Raw genomic sequence first — 20,685 nt, forward strand, 5'->3', positions numbered from 1 at the left:
TGTGAGAGACCAAAAACAGGGGACGTCAATATAAAATAGTCACAAATAGATCAAATAGAGAAGTTAGAAGAAGTTTCTTTATACAAAGAGTAGTGGGAATGTGGAACATGCTACCACAAGGAACTGTTGAGGCAAATCGGATAGTATTTAAGGGGAAGCTAGATAGGTAGATGAGCGTGAAAGGAACAGAAGGTTATGCTTGAAGGCTTAATTGAGGAAGGGCAGGAGGAGGCTCACATGGAGCATATACACTGGCATAGACCAGTTGGGCCAAAATGGCCTGTTACTGTGCTGTATATTCTAATGTAAAGCCACATGTGCTCCATCTTCACAAAAAAACAGAAGTTTACATGGATTACAATTTGATGGATTTGACAAACTATTTGAATTCTCCTCAGCTTTATCACAAGGTGCCGCTTCAGTACCGCTGAAGAGATTCCCAGGATGGGGCAGAGGGTGGCCTGTGCCCTACACGATGTCCAGTGAATTATACAACCGTAGTCTTAAGCCTTTCAGCAGGCGGACGGCGCAGAGATTTCAACCCGTCCCTGACCCTGAACCACCGTCAGCCCTTTACTCAGGAGGAAAGCGTCCTGCTTTGGCTCACGCCCCAAGAAATCCTTCAGCATGTCCTCGGCATCCACTGAACCGCCTGGTTTAAGGATGAAATTACGGTAATCCATGCCAACCTGCAAACATGGGGAACAAGTTAGATTGGCTTTGCAATAATAGAAAGTTCTATTTTTTATTTCATTAAGAAGGCAAAGATATTTCTGCATTGCCATGTTATAACATGCTGTGTACACAAAGAAACAACAGTCAACTGTTGCTGGCTTCTGTTACTAGTGTTGCGTTGAACTGTAGACATCAGTGTCAGAACAACAATTCTATCTCCGATAGTTGTCCCAAACAAGCAAGTAAGAAAAAAGAATCACAGCTTCCTCAAAGATTTCAAATCCTGTGTAAAATTCATCAAAGTACCTTTGAGTTCATGATTCCCTCCTGTCGGTAGCGGGTATAGAACATGTCCATGGAGTAGACCTCACTCCACAGGTAGCCATAATATTGCGCATCGTAGCCTCCAGCCAGATGCCCAAACGTGGCAGGCATGTTCGTTCCTGGCAAAAACAAAGGCTAATATTAAGATGTTTCTGCTGAACTACTTGAAATATCTGTAAGAAATCACACTAGAGGTGAGCTATTAGTTCTGACAAGATGGAAGGTTTGGAAACCCTACAAATGGAGTTTGTGTAATGCAATCACATGGTGACTGTCTGATCTGTTGTTTGTTGAGCAGAGGCCAAGCGCTATCCTTTGGATGATATGTTAAATGTTAAACCCTTCTGGCTGGGCAGGTAGGTGTTAAAGATTCCTTGGCAGTATTTAAAAAGGTACGTCTGTGGGACTTCACAGCACAAATTGGCTGTGCATTTGCCTAACAAATACACAGTCACTACTCTTCATAGTAAACCCTGTGAAGCATTTTGCAATGTCCATCTGACATGAAAGTGGCTATATCAAATGCAAGAATCATTGATGCAGCTGCTCTATGGATACCCACAGACTTGGCAATTCATGTGCTCTCATCCAAAGCCCCACCAGTCCCCACCCACTGCACTGCTGCTCTCCACCCAGTACCTGGCGAGGCTGGAACTCCCATGATCTCTTTGCAGAGCTTGCTGTATTCTTCCTTCGGATCCACACCGACATTCTTGTGCAGCGACTGATCGACCCTTGCCAAAACTATCTGCCGCAAATTAAAGAGCCCTGTACAGAGAGGAGAAATGTGTACATTTACTGGAATCATCTGAACCCATGTGTTCTGCCTAATCTCTCAAGATCATGAGAGCACTGTGAGTGAGAATCCTAATGCTTACAAGTTCTAGGCCTCTGCAATATAAGGAGACCTGTTTTCATTTGGGATTTTGTTTGTGGGACATTGGTGTGCACAAGTGGCTGCCGCTGTTCGCCCATAAAATACAGTCAATCCATTTTCCTGTGAAGTGCTTTGAGACAATTCAACGATGTGAAAAGACGCTACATCAAATGCAAGGATTATTTGTGCACAGTCTCAGGCACATACAGTATGTAACACATCATCTGATCTTGTTGAACTCAAACAGATACTGAAATGTTTGACCAGATTGAGTATGTGGAGAAATAAGTTAACTTGGTTGCAGACTGGTCGAGTTTCTGTTTCAATCTGCTTCTGGTGATGCGAACTAGCTGATAGAAACAATATGAGTAAACCTACCAGTGTTAGCAAGCCTGGACTTCAAGAGTTTCTCCAGCAGGTCCTCAGGAATGGCAGTCCCGTCCTTATAGTGCTTGGACATCCGCAGCAGAGGCTCCTTTTCCCAAACCCAATTCTCCAACATCTGGGATGGAGCCTCCACAAAATCCCTCTCAACGTGTGTTCCGCTGAACATGGCGAACTCAGCCTGTCAGACAAGAGGAGAGTCAGTTCACTTGCACGTCACTGTGGTGGCCAGATCCCTGACGATCTGGGTGGGCAGAGACTTCAAATGCAACTCGTACAGACTTGGAAGGTTCCACATTTAAATCTCAGCCTGGAATAAATTAGTTTTAGTGCCAATGAAGTTGTACCCCAGAAGAGGGGGGGAGAGGGGGAAATTGGTAGGCCCTCATCCCATAAGATTGTGGAGCTTGAGTCTGGACAGCAGCTAATAAGAGCAAGCTGAAGGCCTAGATCAGGCAAGGTCCTGCTATAGTTTAGGTTCTCCTGTGGCTTCTTGTGTGGCAATGTGGATAGGCTAACTGGTAAATCAACAGCAACAAAAGCAGAAGTCTCACCTGGGAGCAGATCTGATGCATCACATGGCCAAACTCATGGAAATAAGTCTCTACTTCATCGTGCTGGAGCAAAGATGGGGCATTGGGGGTGGGCTTGGTAAAGTTAGCCACCATGGCAGCCACGGTGATCTGCCGGCTTCCATCAGGCAGCAGACAGCCCGGCTGGAGACCGAAGCAAGCAGCGTGTCCGTACTTGCCCTCCCTGCCAAACATACACCGGAGAACAAGATTAGAACAGTCCCCACCTACACTTCGACCAATGACATGTTCAACACCAGATAACATGCTCAACACCAGATAACATGCTAAGCAATTCACAATGAAAGTTTAGACTTTTAGCGAAGGATTTCATCACATGGGAATGAGTGAAATTTACAAATTCATGGGGGAATGAAGTTCAAATTCCACCCGTCAACTTGATCTTGGCAAACAAAAATAAAATGAAAAGACTTCAGAAGAGTCTTTTGATTTAAGTTTACCGCCAAAAAGTGAGAAACACTGACTATCTTTTACTCCAGTGGGTAGAGGAGAGGGTTAATTGCACAACTATATTCAATCCAGAATTAAATAATCACCTTGGATACAAATCTAAGTAAAACTGTCCAATCAATTCTCTGCTTGCTGTGTCTTTGACGGAGTACATGGTCACATCCTCGTGCCAGGCAGATTCTTTCACCATCTGATCGAAGGTCAGACCCAACAGCTCTTGGTAAATATCCAGCAGCCCTGACGTCACAACATCCATTGGGAAATATTCCTTCAGCAGATTCTGGTCCACCAAGTACTTCATCTCCTCCACCTGGTTCATGTAGTACCGTAAATCCCAGGCATTTATGTTGTCATCAAAATCTAGCCCTCGCTTCTCACACTCTTTTGTCTTCAGCTCCAAGATGTACCTCCGTTCCTCTTCGCCCAGTGGCTTCAGTTTCCGTGCCAGCTCGTCTAATGGGAACAAAGATTAAAAATGCGCAGTTAACATTGGCAAATTTGGCAACTGACTCCCTTTAAGTGCAGGATGAAACTGAGCAGAAACAAGGAACTTCCTTAAGAACAGAAATAAAAGCTTCTTGGCTAGATGTTCAGAAAGGGCTCTGCTGGAAACCGGGGAGGTTGCTCGAAAGTAATGGATTCAAATCTACAACGACCTTGTCCCAGGTGTTGTTGTGCAGAGGTCTGATCACACAATTGCCAGAGGACCGCATGTAAACACATTGCCTGTTTTGAAGCCAGGCATGGTCCAGTAAATGAACAGAATTACCTAAACAAGAGCCTCACTGCGGACTTTGAAGGATTCTAATCTTTAATAGTTCCTAAATGCACTTCCAACCAGGCACAGCACTGCCTGGTAATAAAGAGCTTCCTTACCCAGAAACACGCTGACATTTTTGCTGTTCTTGGCCATGTTCATCTCCAGTACAAAGTCAGCGTGGGTGTTGAAGCTCAGGAGTGCAGACTTCTTCCCACGAAGTTCCACCAATTCCTTAAGGATTTTCGCATTTTCCTACAACAGTAAGATACAAATTTGCTTTCTTTCACTCTTCTCGGATGTCCTCCCGACGTGAAAGATGCTCTATAAATGTAATTTTATTGTTGTTGTTGACACTGAAAAACATTCTACTATATGGGTGGAACATAATCCTAAAGGAGATCTCTGTTCATTCTTGGTGACTTGACGTCCCTTCGTTTCTCTGAAAAGCTTTTACGAAGCCCAAAAGCAATCCTTCTATGCAGACAAAACCAGGCAACTTACCTCCTTACACCGTGAGTTAAAGGCTTCCTCCATCTTCTTTCGTGTTTCTGGGATGTAACACTTCTTCATTAAGGGAAAGTAGTGCGGGTATTTCAACGTCACCTTCAGCTTTCCTTCTTCACTCTTCTCCAGGCTGCTTATAAAATCATCAGGGAGACCACCTGAAAAAAAAAAGTGAAAGCTAAAATAGAGAAACAAAGGGACGGAGACGTGCAAAGTGACTTCTTTTTTTTATTATTACTCAAAATTTTTAGAGTCTTATCACTCTTCCGTACAACAGGGGAATCATTCAAAAAAGTACTATATCTCCCTTAGACTTTGTCACCTTTACTCTCCATTCCCACTGAAGTATTCACCCATAGATGATTCCAGTCTTACCCAGCTCCTCCTGGGTAAACTGCAGGAAAGTGGTGTTCTCATTCAGGTTCTTGTTGAAATCGATGCACAAGGTGCTGATTCTCTTCTTGATGCTTTTGATTTCCTACAGTAAAGAAAGGAAGACATTCAGCTATTTCTCTGATACCTATTATATTCACAGGGTACGAGATAAATATTTGAGACAAAAAAAAATATTCAACCTTAAGGGGCCCCAACTGCTTTTTTTAATATATCTATAACACATCCACCAGCACAGATAACACCATATCATCTGTATCCTTTCTGTTAGACATCCTGATGCTCACCTCTTGCTTATCTTTGTTCAGGTGAAGCCCGTTCCTCCTTCCCAGTTTAAGAAGTCTTTCCATGTAACGTTTGGCCTCTGGACGCAGTGCATCAGCCTGGCACTTCTCCTGAAAGATCAAACCGTCAGTGAACGGAGAGCTCCATAGCCTTTCATTCGTGTATTTGATCCTAGATTTTGAACAGCAATTATTAAGTTTAGTGTCAAAGTCCCCCACTCCCAGGGTAAGACACAATTCCAGATTCTTTCAGAAATGCCTCAGGGTTTCCCAGAAGTGCTGCTCCCCACTCAGCGTGCAACTGATTCTCACCTGAAGAGCTACAATCCTCTGGTACACATCCTCTCTCATGCTCATCTCTACATCAAATTCAGATAGCCGTTTGTCTGCCTCTGTGCTCGCAGTTCGAATCTCTTTGCAAGGAGAGACATGCTGAGGGAAGTCCAGAATGTTTCGGTGCACTGAAATAATCAAAAGAAAACGCTGTTGAGCATCAGGAAAATGACTCAGCAAATCAACATTGTACTGTGTGGAGACCAGAACCCCAGGGACTCTCAGCTTTAATGTTTGTAGCTTCTGAAAAGACAAGCAGGTGATCTAGGTAGCATAACACTTTGATGCAACTTATTGCAATCAGAAAACTCGTAACTAGAGGTAGAAGATTTCAGAGACATTCAGGAAATTCTTCTTCTCAGTACTACTGATATGTATACTTTTACAATGTCATAAGTGAGAAAACAGATCTTTCATTTACCCAACTAAAATAAATAATTCCTTTTATGTTGTAATGAGTTCTCAGTGAAAAGCGCTTGGGGCAGTCTCAATTCACTTGTGGGATTAGATGATGCTGTGTCCCTGTCGAGAGATTATGCACTGCGATCCAGACAAAATGAAATTTTCATACAAAAGTGGAACTCAGTAACTTAGATGTTATATTATTACTATTATTAAGCATGGTGATGGGCTCCCGCGCATGTGAACACCTGGCTGATCAAAAGTTCATAAGTTGAGAGCACAAAACTGTCCTTGAGTTCCCCAATTCTAACATGTGTGGTTATGAGATTTCCTGGAAATAGATGATTTATACCTATAGGCGGGAGAGTGTAAATAACAGCTTTATCTGCATCTAACCTATGCTGTACCTGATCAAGCTTGAAGCTAATAGGAATGTGCAGGAAAAATGTCTCACCTGAATATTCAGGGATTTAGCATTTTTGGTTATTTCATATAGAAGATGCTCGTACAGCATTATACTACAGTACAATGGCCACCATCATTATTAAAAGTTTGTACTTGGCATAAAAACCTACAGCGTTGTCCTCTAATATATACAGTACATCGGGTTGATTGGTCAGTTTATAACTTCGAGATCCTTTGTCTATTGTGAAAAATCAAACACATCCCCAAATTTATTTGGTCCAACAAAGGCCGTGGAAGAGATAGGTAAAGCCCTCAGTCAGCGGCTCTGCACGGAAAAACTGCTGAACATTTTGAACTTTTGCTTACATCTGCTTACAAAAGGCTTTTTTTTCCCCACAATACCTACCCCTCTGACCAGGGCTTTCTGTTCACATACAATATCAGTCAGCGTGGAAGGGTCACCAGAGAAAATTCTTTATGCTTCACCGTCAATTCATACTAAATAGTGCAGCAAAATGGTTCTGCTTTGTTGTGGACATTTTTTTTAAAAAAAATGGCAAAGTGTAATTTTCTCATTCTTTAAACAGCATTAGGGAGAATGAAAAAGGAGGGGGAAAATCTTTATAAGTACAAGAACAAAACACCAAGCGCCCTTCTCTCGTCATTGCTCAGAGCCCAAGATTCAAGCAAAACACATAAGGTCTGAGGACAAGATGGTTCCGGTGCTTTGCAAGCAATAACAGTAATAATAATCCCTGGCGTTTGATGGCGAGCGCCTTATCGAGTCTTCCGGGACGTTTCAAAGCGCTTCGCCGGGTATACCGCAAAGTGAATACGCAGTGTTTTGCGGATAAAACAGCTCCGCTTGGCAGAGCGTTGCTGGGTGACTCCCCCTCCCGAGGGAGAGCAACTAAACCGTTTGACATCTCCATGTCAGCAATGACGAGCAGCAGATGTCTTGACCCACACAGGGATTTTATCCTTCCAAGTCATCCCAGGCCTCACCAGCAGCGGGACACACACAAAAAGGTCATGACAACCCACTCCCCCCCCTCCCTCCCTATGGCGTTCTCCCCTATGGGCTTCTCTGGGCGGACCCCGTGGTGTAACAACAACAACAACAATCCTCGCATTTGGTACAGCGCCTCATCGCGTCTTGCCGGACGTCTCAAAGCGCTTCACAGGATACACTGCCAAGCGGACTGACTGCATGTGTGTTGCGGGCGAAACGCGGCAGCCGATCTCGCGCGCACACACACACGCGCGCACACACAGAGAGAGAGCGCAGCCCCCGCTCCCTTACCCGTGTACTCCACCTCGATGTCCGCCAGGGCCTTCAGCGTGTTCTCGTAGTTCACCTCGGCCAGGGGCTGCGATCCCACCCGGTCGTACACCTGCTTTGTCCTTTGGATCAAGGCCTCGGTCTCCGATTCGATTTGGCTCCGGCTGAGGTTCCATCGGAGCTGGTTTATGCCCTCGCGGGCGCCGCTGATCACCACTTCGCCGGTAGGAGCCATGTGGAGGGTTGGGTTGGGTGGGGGGAGAAGGTTGGGGTGGGGAAAGCGGTCGGGCGGTAAGTGAGGCCGGAGAGGACACGGGCAGCGATTAGGCCGAAGAGCCGCCGCGCGCTTTCACGATTTCCAGTCACAACGTGAGCACCTCCAACGATTCAAACTTAACTGTCGCACGGCTCCCGCCTCCCGCTTCTCCTCATTGGTCGCCTCGGCCGATCACTCCTCTCCTATTGGTCCGGCGCCACGTCAATCGTACCAAATGCCTCCCCCCGCCCTTGACAGACGGGTTGCCCTCTGATTTTTTACCGGAAGTCCCGCCTAACACGGCTCCCATTGGACTCCTGCCGCCCCGAGCGGCTGCCCTGCCGTTACCTGATTCGTTGACGTCGACGTCAATCACAAAACGGGTGGCCGAGCTGGTGGAAAAGCCGCTCACGTGCGCGGAGAGCGCGACCTCCCCCCTCCCCCCACGCACGCACGGCGCTGCTGGCAGAAGAGCGCATGCGCCCTGGGGCTTTGACGTGCGGGCGCCTGCGCGAAGGAAGGCCGCGTCGGTGCTGGAACGAGTGGCCTACGGGAAAGCAGAGGCGGCGACGACCACGACGGCGGTGAGTGAGTGAGTGAGCGGAAGGAAGGAAGGAGTCTCGGGTGTTGCGGCTGCTGTTGCCGCCGCCGGTAACGGGTCTTCTGGCGGGCGGGTAACCCTCACACTGAGGGAGGGAGGGAGGGGGGAGAGAGGGTGAGGTAGAGCTGCTGAGGCGAGGGGGAGAGGGTGAGGGCAGCAGCAGCTTCGCAAGGCCCAGATCGGAATGTGCTGCCCTTGTGCTCGTGGTTGTCAGCAGCCTGTGTGTGTGTGTGTGTGTGTGTGCGTCAGTCTGTCAGTCTCTCTCTCTATCTGGACAGGCAGCAGCTGGGTCCAGTTGGTGGCCCCCCATTTGCCAAAACGAAAAAAAAAGGATCCAGAAGCCAAAGCCGTCAGTGAGCGAAGTGGATATGTGCTTTATTTTAATACTACCACTACCACTGCTGCTGCTGCTGCTAATAATGATGATGATGATGATGATGATCTTTGCGTTTGATGTAGGGCCTCATCACGTCTTTGAGATGTCGCGAAGCGCTCCGCGTGATGTACTGTAAAGTGAATTGACTGTATATTTTGTGGGGGGGAAAATATGAGAGGGAGGGAGGGAGGGAGCGAGGCCTACCTGTTGTCTCAGCCCTCTGGAGGCAGCTTCGTGGTCGGCACCGCTCTCTTTTCTTTGCTAAGGCTCCTCACGCGAGGACTTGGATCAAGCAGCTGGTATTCAGCGAGCGTCGTTAGACTTGCGCCTTCGCAATATCAAGGTGGCACAAGCTGTCTTGTCTTTCCACCATGCTCAAGACGTGTGTGTGTGTGTGTGTCTGAGCTGTGGGCACAGGAAATTAATGATCCTTGCATTTGATATAGCATATTTTTACGTTGTTGACATTGTGCTTCATGGGATATACAGTAAAGTGGTGCTGTATTTTATGGGTGACCTGATTAGTAACCAGACTGGCTATGCACACCATGAGTGCCTGTCTCTGCCACTACCTCACTCCTTAGTTCAGGCTTGACTATGCCAATGCTTGCTTCCTGGACTCCCCAGCTCTTTCCTACGCAAGCCCTGTGTCCTTTCCTGCTCCAGGCTCTATGAGCTTATCACCCCCGTTCTCACCTTCAAAACCCTCCAAAGTTTCACCCCACTCTTATCTCTGCGACCACCCCAAACCCTACCAATCCAGCTACTCCTTTTCATTCAACCTGATTCAAGTCTTATCGTTTTGACTGTGCTTTCATCCACATTACTCCTCCGCTCCTGAGCTTTTGACAATTTCTGAGTAACAGCTTATTAAAGTGTTATGAAGTTTTTCCTTCATAGCAATATTGAGATCTGTGACTCATAAAGGCTCAAGCTAAAGGACAATATTTTTATGCCCATTATATGGACACCATCGAAATGACTGAACATGGTTAAGGTGCCAATTATACTGTAAAACTCTGTTCAAAATTCTTCTTGGGCTTGAGCTGTTAGCTGGTCCTGTAACTTTTTGAGCCTATTTCAAATTCTCTGAAAGCTTGGTGCTCAATGAAAGAAAGAAATTGCATTTTGGTTATGCCTTATCAAATTGAAATGTCTCAAAGTGCTTCATAGGTAATTATTGTTGAGTAGGCAAACACAGCAGCATTGCACCAACATCATCCAACAAACAGTTGTAGTTGACTGAATAATGAACCTGGAGGATTGGGTGGGCAAGACAGCATTGTATTATTATTATTGTCATCAGATCTTTAATGTTCATTTGAGGACAAGCAAGCAGACTGTGTTTCTGACTTCCATTGTGGTGGGCTACCATTCTTCCTGAACCAATGGATATGCCTCTTGAAATAAATCCCTTTAAATATTAGTTTTAATAGCTGTTTTAGTAGCGAACCATTCCATGTTTCAATAATGTGGTGCCAGAAACATCTTTCCTCTTCCTGAGTTTACATCCTTTTGTTACACATTTGTCAACCAGAAGGAATAATCTTCTACTATTTATCCTCCCTATACCTTCTGTTCCTGCTGTATATAAAGGCCCCATGTTAATTGCTTTCAGCGCAAGTTCCACACAGTTACTAGTGAGTACAAACCTCAGAAAGCAATTTTTTGTTAATGCCTCACAAAATAGCACCCTTTGTACTTGCTACAGGGAATGCAAAAAGTCACACTGGTACAGTGAAGAATGCTTGTTTTTGTGCCATAACATGCAAAATGTTTCAGTGTCAGAGGAGAACCCATCTGTTGTGCACAACAGTACGAGGTTAACTATGTTAAACCGGTTCTGTGACATGCCAAAAGCTCATTGTTTTCAAGTTTTGTGTCGGTTAGGGAAGGCAAATGATGTACTGCTATAAGTATGGGTAGCTGAATACAAATCTTTCTCTATACTTCCACCCTTGGGCTGAAGGTGGTGCAGTTGTGTAATGAATCGATTTGTGTTCATTCTTTTTGTAAATGGGTGCTCCAGTCCCCTGTGGGCTTCAGAATCTGGATGGCCATTATTTTTCTGAAACTTTTTTTATATAAAAAAAACCGTAGCTCTGGGTGCCTTAAATTCTGTGGTTGTGTGTAGCGGTTATTGAATCCTTGGTTCCATTGGATTTGTGAAAAGAATGTGTGCCAAAGACTGCTTGAAATATTACTATAGCCAAGTTCATGCACTGACTGAGCTACATTTACCCTCCAAGTAAAATGCAGACTCTTGTTACCAATTGTAGACACCGAAACATGACTGCCCCATGCAGTTACTGCAGAATGTTTGACATTGTGTTAAAATGTTGTAGTTCAAGAGGATATTGTGAACGTTACAGTGATGTCCTTAAAAGTTAATTTCATAGGCATTAGAAATCCCCCAATTTGGGCTTGAACTTGCAGCCTTGGCTGATACTCCAGAAACTTTTAAGTATTTCTGCACTTGATTTTCTTATATAACACGTCTTACTCAGTTGAACCAGAATCAGACAAGGGAGACTTTTTTTATGGTTGGTCACCCTATTTACTACGTTTTCTATTCCGTCATCTGTGTAGGGGCCTTCAGCCAATATGCCCTGGCTCTTTCCAGCTCTCTCACAAAGTCGTTTTGGTTTGCATCTTTTTCTCCCTGCCTTCAAAAACCTCTCTCTTTGACTTCATCTTTGGTCAACCCTTTTAAATTGTTCATCCTCTCCAACCTGCTCCATATCGACTGTGAAGTGAATCCTTTGTGAGTCCAATTTGCTTCTTTTAATGCTTAAGAATGCCAGTTAGAGGCAGCCTAAAAGTAGAAGTATCATGTAGGAATTTTATCCCTCTTCTCGCTTGTGTCTTGGTAAAGATCCTTTCTAAAAGGGACAGTGAGGAGCTCGCTGTTTGCTATGCAATCGGAGAGCACACGAGAGACTGTTCTACACAAAGCTGCCTCTCACCAGCATTTTTACTGAACAAGAGACTGAAACCTCATTAAGTACACAGATATTCTAAATACAACTTGTAGTCTAATTGCAGTTGATTGCATCGTACAGCAAATCAGTGGTACACAGTTGCTTGGTCTCAGTGCATTGATGTAGATTGGTAGAAAAGAGGAGCCTTCTCTTCCAAATCTATTTGTTTTCATCCAGGCCTAAAATAGTCGGATCACTACTTGGCCTGATCACTGAGAGGACGTCATCTCTTCTTCTTAAGGGGAGGGATAAGTGCCTGCTGCCAATGCTCTTCCTGTTGTCCAGGAATATGTTGCAAGGCCTGGAGGCTCAGCTGCCTTGTTTTGGGAAAGACAAAGTAGTATTTTACAGATTAATTCTGGAAAGAATAAGGTTAAGGACGATAGTTGACGTCTAAAAAGGAATTTTGAATCATTGACTGAACCTTTTATTTTTAGTGTACCGTACTGCTCTGAAACCTAGACTTGGAGGTCTAGACTACACAATTGATAATGACCGACACCAAGCGCCTCGCGTTCTCCATTATCCAGTTTCTACGTGACCAGCTCCAGGGTGGGGATCTTTCCTCAGATGCTCAGGAGAGCTTAGAGGGTAAGTGATGTAAGTCGCGAAATCTGTCATAGAGGAAGATAAATATATACTTTTGTTAAAATAGAAACATACATCAGCTAAAGGCAAGTAACTAACCTCTCATTTTCGCTTTACTGAGCACAAGTTTAATAAAATCTACTGCTCTTTTGTGATTGATGGTAATACATACAATCGTCTATAATTTTCTCCCCTCAGTTGCTATCCAATGTTTGGAGACGGCATTTGGTGTCTCCACAGAAAACGAGGCTCTCGCTGTATCTCAAACCCTCCCAGAGATTTTCGCAGCTGCTGTCAGTAAGGTAAGAATTACACTTTAAAAGAAAAACATTACCCCAAGTTTCCAGTGATCGCATGCGCTTGATACATAGTCTAAAGCTGACAGTTTTGCAATGTGTCAATTGAACATTAAAGAATTGCATTGTGAAGAACTTGCATATGTTATGGTCTCTAGATGCTTAGTAGTAATTACTGTCTTCCAATAGTATTTGGGGATCTTTAACATCCACCTGAACAGGTAGGTGGAATGGTCTGTGTCATCCAATAATGCAGCAATAATGCACCCTGGTCTGTAAGTTCAATTCCCGAAGTAAAGTTTGCACCCATAGCCACATGACCCAGAAACTCATTGAGTTAGGCTGACATCAGTGTGGTAATCTGCTCATTCAATTATATCCAATATCACTAATAGAATTCAAGACTCTTCCAGTAAAATAAAACTTACTTCTTCTCAGGAGCCGCCTCAAGTGACTGTGAACTGCGAGCCCGAATCTCCAACTGTTGAAGAACTCTCAAAAGCAGAGTTGCTAAAAACTGAGGGTAAAAATCAATAATGTTTGGCTGTTTGTACATGATCTAGTAGTTTGAAACCGAAGTAACAGCTTGTGTGAAAAGTTCAGGTTTGGGGTGTTTTGTGGTGGACTACATTTGTTAGAATGTTTTGAGCTGGTGAAAGTTCTGCATTTGTTAAACAGATTTTATGTTGGTGTACCACAGTGTTATGTTAGTTTTCAATGTTTCTTTTAATATTTCTAGGGAGTTTAGGCTTCTGATAATGTGCACGCTTCATGGAACAATAACAATAGCCCTTGCATTTGATATAGCGCCATGTAACTGAAAATCTTAGTGTTTCACAGAATATATTGTAAAGTGGAGTGACTGCATTTTGTGGGCGAAACAAGACAACCAATTGCGCACAATTCAAATTGAGCTATGCAGTGTATTCCTAATTATCTAACCTGTTGAAAACCATAACTCTTTGTTCTTATATTGGGAATTAACGATGAGGAAAGATGGGCAAGTGTAGGAATGGAGCATTCTCAATAATATATGTTAATTCTTAATTTTTCCCCGTTTGATTATTCAGGCAATGAGCAAATGAAAGTAGAAAATTACCAAGGTGCTGTTGACTTCTATTCAAAAGCTATTGAACTAAATCCTAAAAATGCTGTTTATTTTTGCAACCGGTAAGAAGAATACTTTTTTATTTGTTTGTTCCAATCTAAAATCTCATTGCAGCTATTTTGATTTCTGTAACTACAGATGTGTTGAATTGTAAACCTATCCAATTTTTTTTTAAACTCACTCTTTTCTAGGATGTCAAAATTCCTTTCCTCCTTCAGTCTGCTCTTCCTTCTATACTCAACGGGTTTTTAAATTCTAGCTTGCCATCCCCACTAATTATCAAGTTATCTTGCCCTCATTCCAACTTTTTAACCTGGGTGTTTTAGATACTTGGACTTTCAACTTAGTTGCTTGGTTAAGGGGGAATTCAAAACCCCATCTTGCTGCCCTGTCACAATTTGTTTCAAAAACTCTCAGCTTCACTTGATTGATATATTTGTGTTCCTTTTGCAGGGCAGCAGCACTCAGTAAACTTGGAAACTATGCTGGAGCTGTTCAAGATTGTGAAAAGGCGATTGCCTTCGATCCAAGTTACAGCAAAGCCTATGGAAGAATGGGGTAAATAATGCCTGTCGATCTGAGCTACTGATATCCCTGTCCTGACCAAGCTCCATAGTGATCCAAGGCTGGGTTAATGAGTAACCGACAATATAATTCTCTTAAGTAAAAAAAAGTACACCACACTAACTTGCAGGAACTCCTTCCAACTCGGTCTACCTTCAAAGCAGGTTTCCTGCATGTTGAAATCCTGTTGACTGGAAGGAGTTTGCAGTAGATTCCTTAACCAGAAAATTTAGTTTGAAATGGTTGAAATGTCCCTGAAGTTCTAAAGAGCATTTAAGTCCATTCCTATGGGTTTTTAAAAAAAAACTCAGATTGTTTTTGACTCCTTTTCAGGTTGGCCTTGGTTAGTTTAAATAAATACAGCGAGGCTGTTAATTACTATAAAAAGGCTCTCGAGCTGGATCCTGAGAACGAATCGTACAAAGCGAACCTGGGCATCGCAGAACAGAAGATCAAAGATGCTCCGAGTCCAGTAAGTACTAAAACAAACCAATGTCAATGCTGGGAATACACAGCAGGTCAGGCAGTATCTGTGGATGTGAGTCTCTCCATAGATGCTGTCAGACCTACTGCGTGTTCCAAGGTTTTTATTTCAGATTTCCAGCATCTGCAGTATTTTACCTAATGTCAATCCTATCCACTCGTGAAATTAAAATAAGATTATTTGATCTACAAGGTTGGTCAACATTTTAATAAAAGCAGAATAGAATGCAAAATCATTTCCACGGCTTTTGGTTTTCTTAAAAAAAAAAGGCTGCCGAATCAGCTGTTTTTATTTTAAGTTTACATTTGTTACTTGGCGTAATCAGTTATTGCAAGATTTGTACGAATCTCACATACAAAATGTAACTTCATTTGTCAAGCTGTTCTGCCAATAATGGTGATTGAACAACGTTGTATTGTCTGGCAACTTTCTGTTCAGCCACTTCACAGTCACTGTTAGAATGCTGAGTTTGCCAGGAGGCTTGGGTACACAGTCCATTTCTGAGAGTGAATGAAAAACTGAAAAGTTTTGCAGAAATGAGAAGGTTTTTCCATGGTGGCGAGAGGCTTCACAATACCTGAAAGAGCAATAGATTCTTCTGTCTCCTTGATGACCCGTCCCAATAGTATGAGAAAACCTTTATTATCAGCTCATTAACTTTTTTGTTTTGTTTTTTCTTCCCTTCAGACAGGAGGTAGCAGTGGGTTTGACCTGGCCGGTTTACTGAACAACCCGGGCTTCATGAATATGGTAATTATTACCAATGGAAATGCTTTCCTCCTTCCATTTTGGTTTGCATTTGCTTTGCTGCTCATGCACTCCTACCTTCACCCCGAGGCAGGGTAAGGTGACTACGCATCACAGATTTCCATTGCCAGGAGCACCACAGAGGTTCTGCAAGCAGTTGGACAGCTAGAAATGTGCATTACTTGGCAAGGTGCACAAGTTGCACATTAGCTTTCCTTGCACTTGAAATCTTAAAGTGGATCACTCCATCTGAGTGGCAGGTGATACCCAAGCTAGCTGTAGTGGCAGTCCTTCACTTGGAAGCCACACTGAGTCTGCTTGAATGGACTGCAATACAACAGCAGGCCTCAAGACCAAGGAACAAACTTTTCTTTCACTGAGTGTCATTTATACCTTGTGATCAAAAGCATTTTTTTTGTTATTTGTACTTCAATGTTGATTGAATCAGAGCTGTGTAGCTTCCCCAACGGCTTTGAGTTTAGTGAGTAGTTGGAAAGGGCCCAGGTTTCACCCCTGGTCGGTGCTGAGTTAGTTGATCTCAATTGTGGTAGTAATTAAGGCTACAGTTGGCCTCTGCATCCTAGGGAAGGGAAAATACTTCATATTCCCCCCTCCTCATCCCACTTCATGCCCCCTTAATTCTCTTCATTCCCTCACCCTCAAATTGTAGGTGGTGCAACATTTTTTCCTTTCTCCCTCCTTCCCCCAAGCCAGAAAGAAGAAGCGGAGAATTAAACATTTTCAGCAGTGCAGAGAGAAAATAAATCAACACTATTTAGAAAAAGAAATAATAATTTGGTCACTCAATCCATGACTGTTTGTGGAACACTACTGTGCACAATTGGCTGCCCCGCTTTGCCCACAAAATTTATAGTCAATTCACTTTACTGTATATTCTGTGAAACACTTTGAGATGTCTCGAAAATTTGATAAGGCGCTATATGAAATGTAAGGATGATTATTATACAAACCTTTTAACGTAAAATGCACATTTGGAAACGTGTTTTCTTTTCAGGCATCCAACCTGATGCAGAACCCACAAGTCCAGCAGTTGTAAGTCTTGTCTCTCTCATTGACTTCTCCTTTTCCCACATTTACTTTGTTAAAGATGATGGAGATTTTGTCCAATAACATGTACTTTTTTTAATAATTTGCTCTGGCAGAATGTCTGGCATGATGTCTGGGTCCTATGGGCCAGCGATGGGAGGGGCTGGCCCAGGAGCCGGAGCTAATGATATCGCTGGCCTTATCCAAGCGTAAGTCTGTGCTTCTCTTTAAACTTTCTCTCGCTGCCTCTGCATTACATAAGAACATAAGAATTTGCTAGGCGAAAGAAGACCAAGATCCATCTGATTCGTCTTCCACCATCCTGGCAGTCGCTTGACATGTTGTGTCCCAAACTATACACTATATCCCAAGATATTATCTTCTAGCTGAAATCTATCTTAATTTGTTCTTGAAACAAATGACATTTTCTGCTTCCACCGTCTGTCTCTCCAGGGAGCCTGTTGCATAAGTTTACTACTCATTCACTGAAATAGTGTTCCCGCAGATTTCTTCTGAATCTAGCCCCGCTACAATCACAGCCCGTGTCCTCTGGTTCTACTATTCAATATTGGAGTGAAACACATCCGTGCAAAAAGTTTGCAATCCATCTGCCCATCATTTCTCTGTATCTCATTCCCTTTTTGATTTAATTTCTTTGTCGTTCACTGACCTGAGTCATGGGACTTCCAAATTATGAAGGATGATGATGGGGGTCAATAGATCAGTTCCACTGGTCTCGAGTAGTGGCAACTGGGAGAGAGAGACAGGTCAACAGTTCCTCATACCCAAATCCAGGAGGACATTTTCTGAGACGACCCGTTTCTTTTACTGCGCAGGGGACAGCAGTTTGCACAGCAGATGCAGCAGCAGAACCCAGAACTGATCGAACAGCTACGGAGTCAGATTCGGAGCCGAACCCCTAGTGCCAGCAATGAGGAGCAATCCTAACAGCAGACCAGGTGAGGACCCAGCCTCCTGACTCTGTAGTCACCTCAATGTGTATAAGCAACTACATTTTGTTTGCCTACAAATTATACAGTAACTACACATTGCAGTAAATCCCGTGAAGTACTTTGAGACAACAACAAATTACATTTTTATAACGCTTTGGAGGATGTCCCAAAGTGCTGGACAGTCAAGGATTTGGACCCTAACTGGGGATTGGGATCAGGCGGGGTGGAGGGCTTGGAAGGTAGAGGTAGGAGAGTGACTGAAGCTGTGGTTGAAGAGGACGGTCTCGTAACGGGTCTTGAAGGAGGCCATGAAAGAAGCATGCTCTTGAACTACCAAATGCATCAGTGAACATAATACCAAAAGCCTCCCTGCTTTAGAACGTCCATTTTCTGATGTAGATGGAAGGAATGTTACACAGTTGCATGTAATTTTATATCCTTAAATTTCATTTTGAATCAGTACAAAATGTGGTTTGATTCTTTTTAAACCCAGAAAGTCCAGGGATTTACTAAGTTATTAGGATTGGCGCCACTGACGCTCTTGTGTTCTTCCCTGTGCAGGGGTTGAAGGGACAGCTCGGACCCTCACCACAATGACTGGAGGATGTTCGTTCTTCATTTTGCCTTCGGGAACTTGAAGTTATGATTTGTACTGTGACTTGCATGTTCGGGCAGAACCTCCGATCGAAGAACCAACATTTTGTAAATACAGAATTAAAAAAACAAAACTGGGTTTTCAAAGCTTTTTTTAAAAAAAGCTACTATCAACCTTTCATGGAATTTCTCTGTATTATGAGCTTTGTGATTTCACCCCCCCATTGTAATTTTTATTAGAATGTTCAAAGGAGCAGAACATCGCTATGTCATCTCTCCAGAAATCTCCTCTTGTAAGAATTTCTTTTTCAAAACTACAAATTGAGATAGTTTGAACCTCCTCTACTGTTACAGACATATCCCTCACCGTTTCACTTGCATAGCATTTATTTTTCTGTTTTTGTAAATGTATTCAAGTACGATGAGACAACAGAAGCCATATTTAATCAAATCCGGCTCACGCCATGAATTAATTTAGCTGTCCTCTCATCTGTATCGCAGAACCGTGAGTAGAAGCTGGTGTGAGTGGAGAAGGGCCAATTTGTAGTATAAGGCTGAATGGTATTTGTTAACGTGTTTGTCGAATCTTTGAGGGGAAATGTCAGGACACCTATTAACTGGAGAAGCAAGAACACCAGCACTATAAAAGCCAGACGTGTGGTTTTGTATTTGTATTAATTTGAAAATTGTGTGAAATACAGACTGTCCATTACAGGAGATGAAAACTATTGGCAAACAAGCTATCATTGTTTAAAATGTAATCATTCAGTTTGTCATTGCAATTCAACAAACAGCGAGTCCCAGCCGGGTGTTTTGGCCGTGTTTGGAAAGCATTCTGGACGGTAGCTAACTGCACCTTGCACTGCCAAACCTCATTTTTTCATGCTAAAAATGAGGGTTTTAAACCTATTCTTTGAACTGTAGCAAAAAAGCTCGAATTTAATGTTTGGACTTTGTATTCGTTCCCTAATCAGAAAGCGAAGAGAGGACAGAAGAAAGTTAGATGTTTTCCTGTTGTCATGTGAGATCTTTTCCCGTCAAGAACTCCCTTCCGTTAAATGTTTGGGGGGGTGGGGGGGAGGACGAGTTATTCCTAACCCTTTTGTGGTGGTGTTTTCAGTGTGCATACTAACACATGGATTGTGCTGAATGGGCTAACATTGCCTTGGGGCAAATGCAACTTAAAGATTCAAGTAAGGCTTGGATACTAAAATAATTTTGTAATTTGCACATTAAAAACAAATTTTGCCCAGGGAGAGGATGGATCTGATTATTGTCCTATGCGAGATGCAGCCTTTCCAGCCTGTTAGACGTAACTATGAGAGCAAGTTTGCAACACTTCATATTGATGAATATTTTCAGTAGATTGGTTTGATCGGAGGAGAAGAGGTAGTTTTTCTGTTTAAATAAATGAACATAAATATGTTGCATCTCAACTATTATAGCATAATCCTTGTGACTGACAGCTGCTTTACTTAAGATTTGAATACAAATGAATTGCAAAGCCTTTATACATTTGTATTTTAAAATTGGTAGATTCCATGTTACATCCACACAAGAACAACAAACATTAAGTAACATTTGTGATGAGTCAAGGTCTCCTTGTGTAAAACAGTAATGGATACAGTTCTGTCCAGAAGCTTATTCTGTGTGTGTATGTATATATGTATATGTGTGGATGTATTATGCACATTTTGGATGTGGCTTCAAATCTTAGTCCAAGGCACTTCCTCTTCCAGTGAGTGTTGCTGGAAACCATTAGATTGGGTTTGGAAATGGCAGGCCAAAGCATCGATCATACAGCATACGATTGCCCTAGTAGTCTGAAGGAGTGGGTATTTCAGTAGGGCAGCCACTAGGCTTTCATTTGGGGCGGCTGAATATTGGAGAACTCTCAAACCTAGGCTCAAGGCTGAATGGATTCACAAAACATTATCCTGAATGTCCATTACCAAGAGTGTGAATCATAGTGTGTTTTTCCCCAGCTTGGAGATGTGGGTGAGTTTATATTGTGTTCCCAGTGATACTCCATGCTGGCAGGCATGCAGTGAGATTGAGTCAGCACCTGACCTGCTTGTAGTCTCTATCCGCAGGATTCCAGAGGTCTATACAGTCATTAAATTCTTTAAACCTCAAAAGCTGCATTTCAACAGTTGATTTTTTAAAAAAATATACGGTTGTGTGACCAGTGGGTGGCGATGTTGCTTAGCGTCATCTTATTTGAACCTATTCCAGGAAATCATCTAATTGCTTAATTTAGATTGCAAACGTGGGTTAATACCGTAAGCGTACGACTGCTACTGTCGAATAACTTTGTAGGAACAATGGCTCATCTAAACTTACAAAAAGAACCAATTTGAAGAAATACAACACCTCACTGTCATCTTAACCAAAGAAAGCTTTAAAATGACAATGTGTGGGTGT

The 20,685-nt window shown here is 43.1% G+C and overlaps 2 protein-coding genes across 3 annotated transcripts; one reads left to right on the plus strand and one right to left on the minus strand.

Moving 5' to 3' along the window:
- Positions 1-262: 262 nt before the first annotated feature.
- Positions 263-8,168, minus strand: LOC103181955 (thimet oligopeptidase). Its single transcript, XM_007898760.2, has 12 exons — positions 7,688-8,168; positions 5,557-5,705; positions 5,248-5,355; positions 4,943-5,045; positions 4,565-4,725; positions 4,180-4,315; positions 3,390-3,756; positions 2,815-3,016; positions 2,255-2,441; positions 1,639-1,767; positions 982-1,118; positions 263-689 (listed from the first exon to the last, which is right to left on the minus strand). Exons 1-12 carry the CDS (start codon positions 7,899-7,901, stop codon positions 513-515), a joined length of 2,070 nt encoding a protein of 689 aa, XP_007896951.1. The 5' UTR covers positions 7,902-8,168; the 3' UTR covers positions 263-512.
- A 244-nt stretch (positions 8,169-8,412) lies between these two features.
- Positions 8,413-20,399, plus strand: LOC103181952 (small glutamine-rich tetratricopeptide repeat-containing protein alpha). 2 transcript variants are annotated; one of them, XM_007898757.2, is made up of 12 exons: positions 8,413-8,506; positions 12,318-12,471; positions 12,667-12,770; positions 13,203-13,287; positions 13,835-13,934; positions 14,326-14,430; positions 14,770-14,908; positions 15,608-15,670; positions 16,683-16,720; positions 16,822-16,923; positions 17,551-17,673; positions 18,229-20,399. In XM_007898757.2, exons 2-11 carry the CDS (start codon positions 12,372-12,374, stop codon positions 17,660-17,662), a joined length of 948 nt encoding a protein of 315 aa, XP_007896948.1. In that variant the 5' UTR covers positions 8,413-8,506; positions 12,318-12,371; the 3' UTR covers positions 17,663-17,673; positions 18,229-20,399. The 2 variants fall into 2 exon arrangements, with proteins under 2 accessions (XP_007896948.1, XP_007896950.1); XM_007898759.2 differs by having other exon boundaries at positions 16,831-16,923.
- The last annotated feature ends 286 nt before the right edge of the window (positions 20,400-20,685 follow it).

This window comes from Callorhinchus milii, unplaced genomic scaffold (genome assembly GCF_018977255.1).
Source record: "Callorhinchus milii isolate IMCB2004 unplaced genomic scaffold, IMCB_Cmil_1.0 Scaffold21, whole genome shotgun sequence".
In the NCBI taxonomy this organism is placed as follows: Eukaryota; Metazoa; Chordata; class Chondrichthyes; order Chimaeriformes; family Callorhinchidae; genus Callorhinchus; species Callorhinchus milii.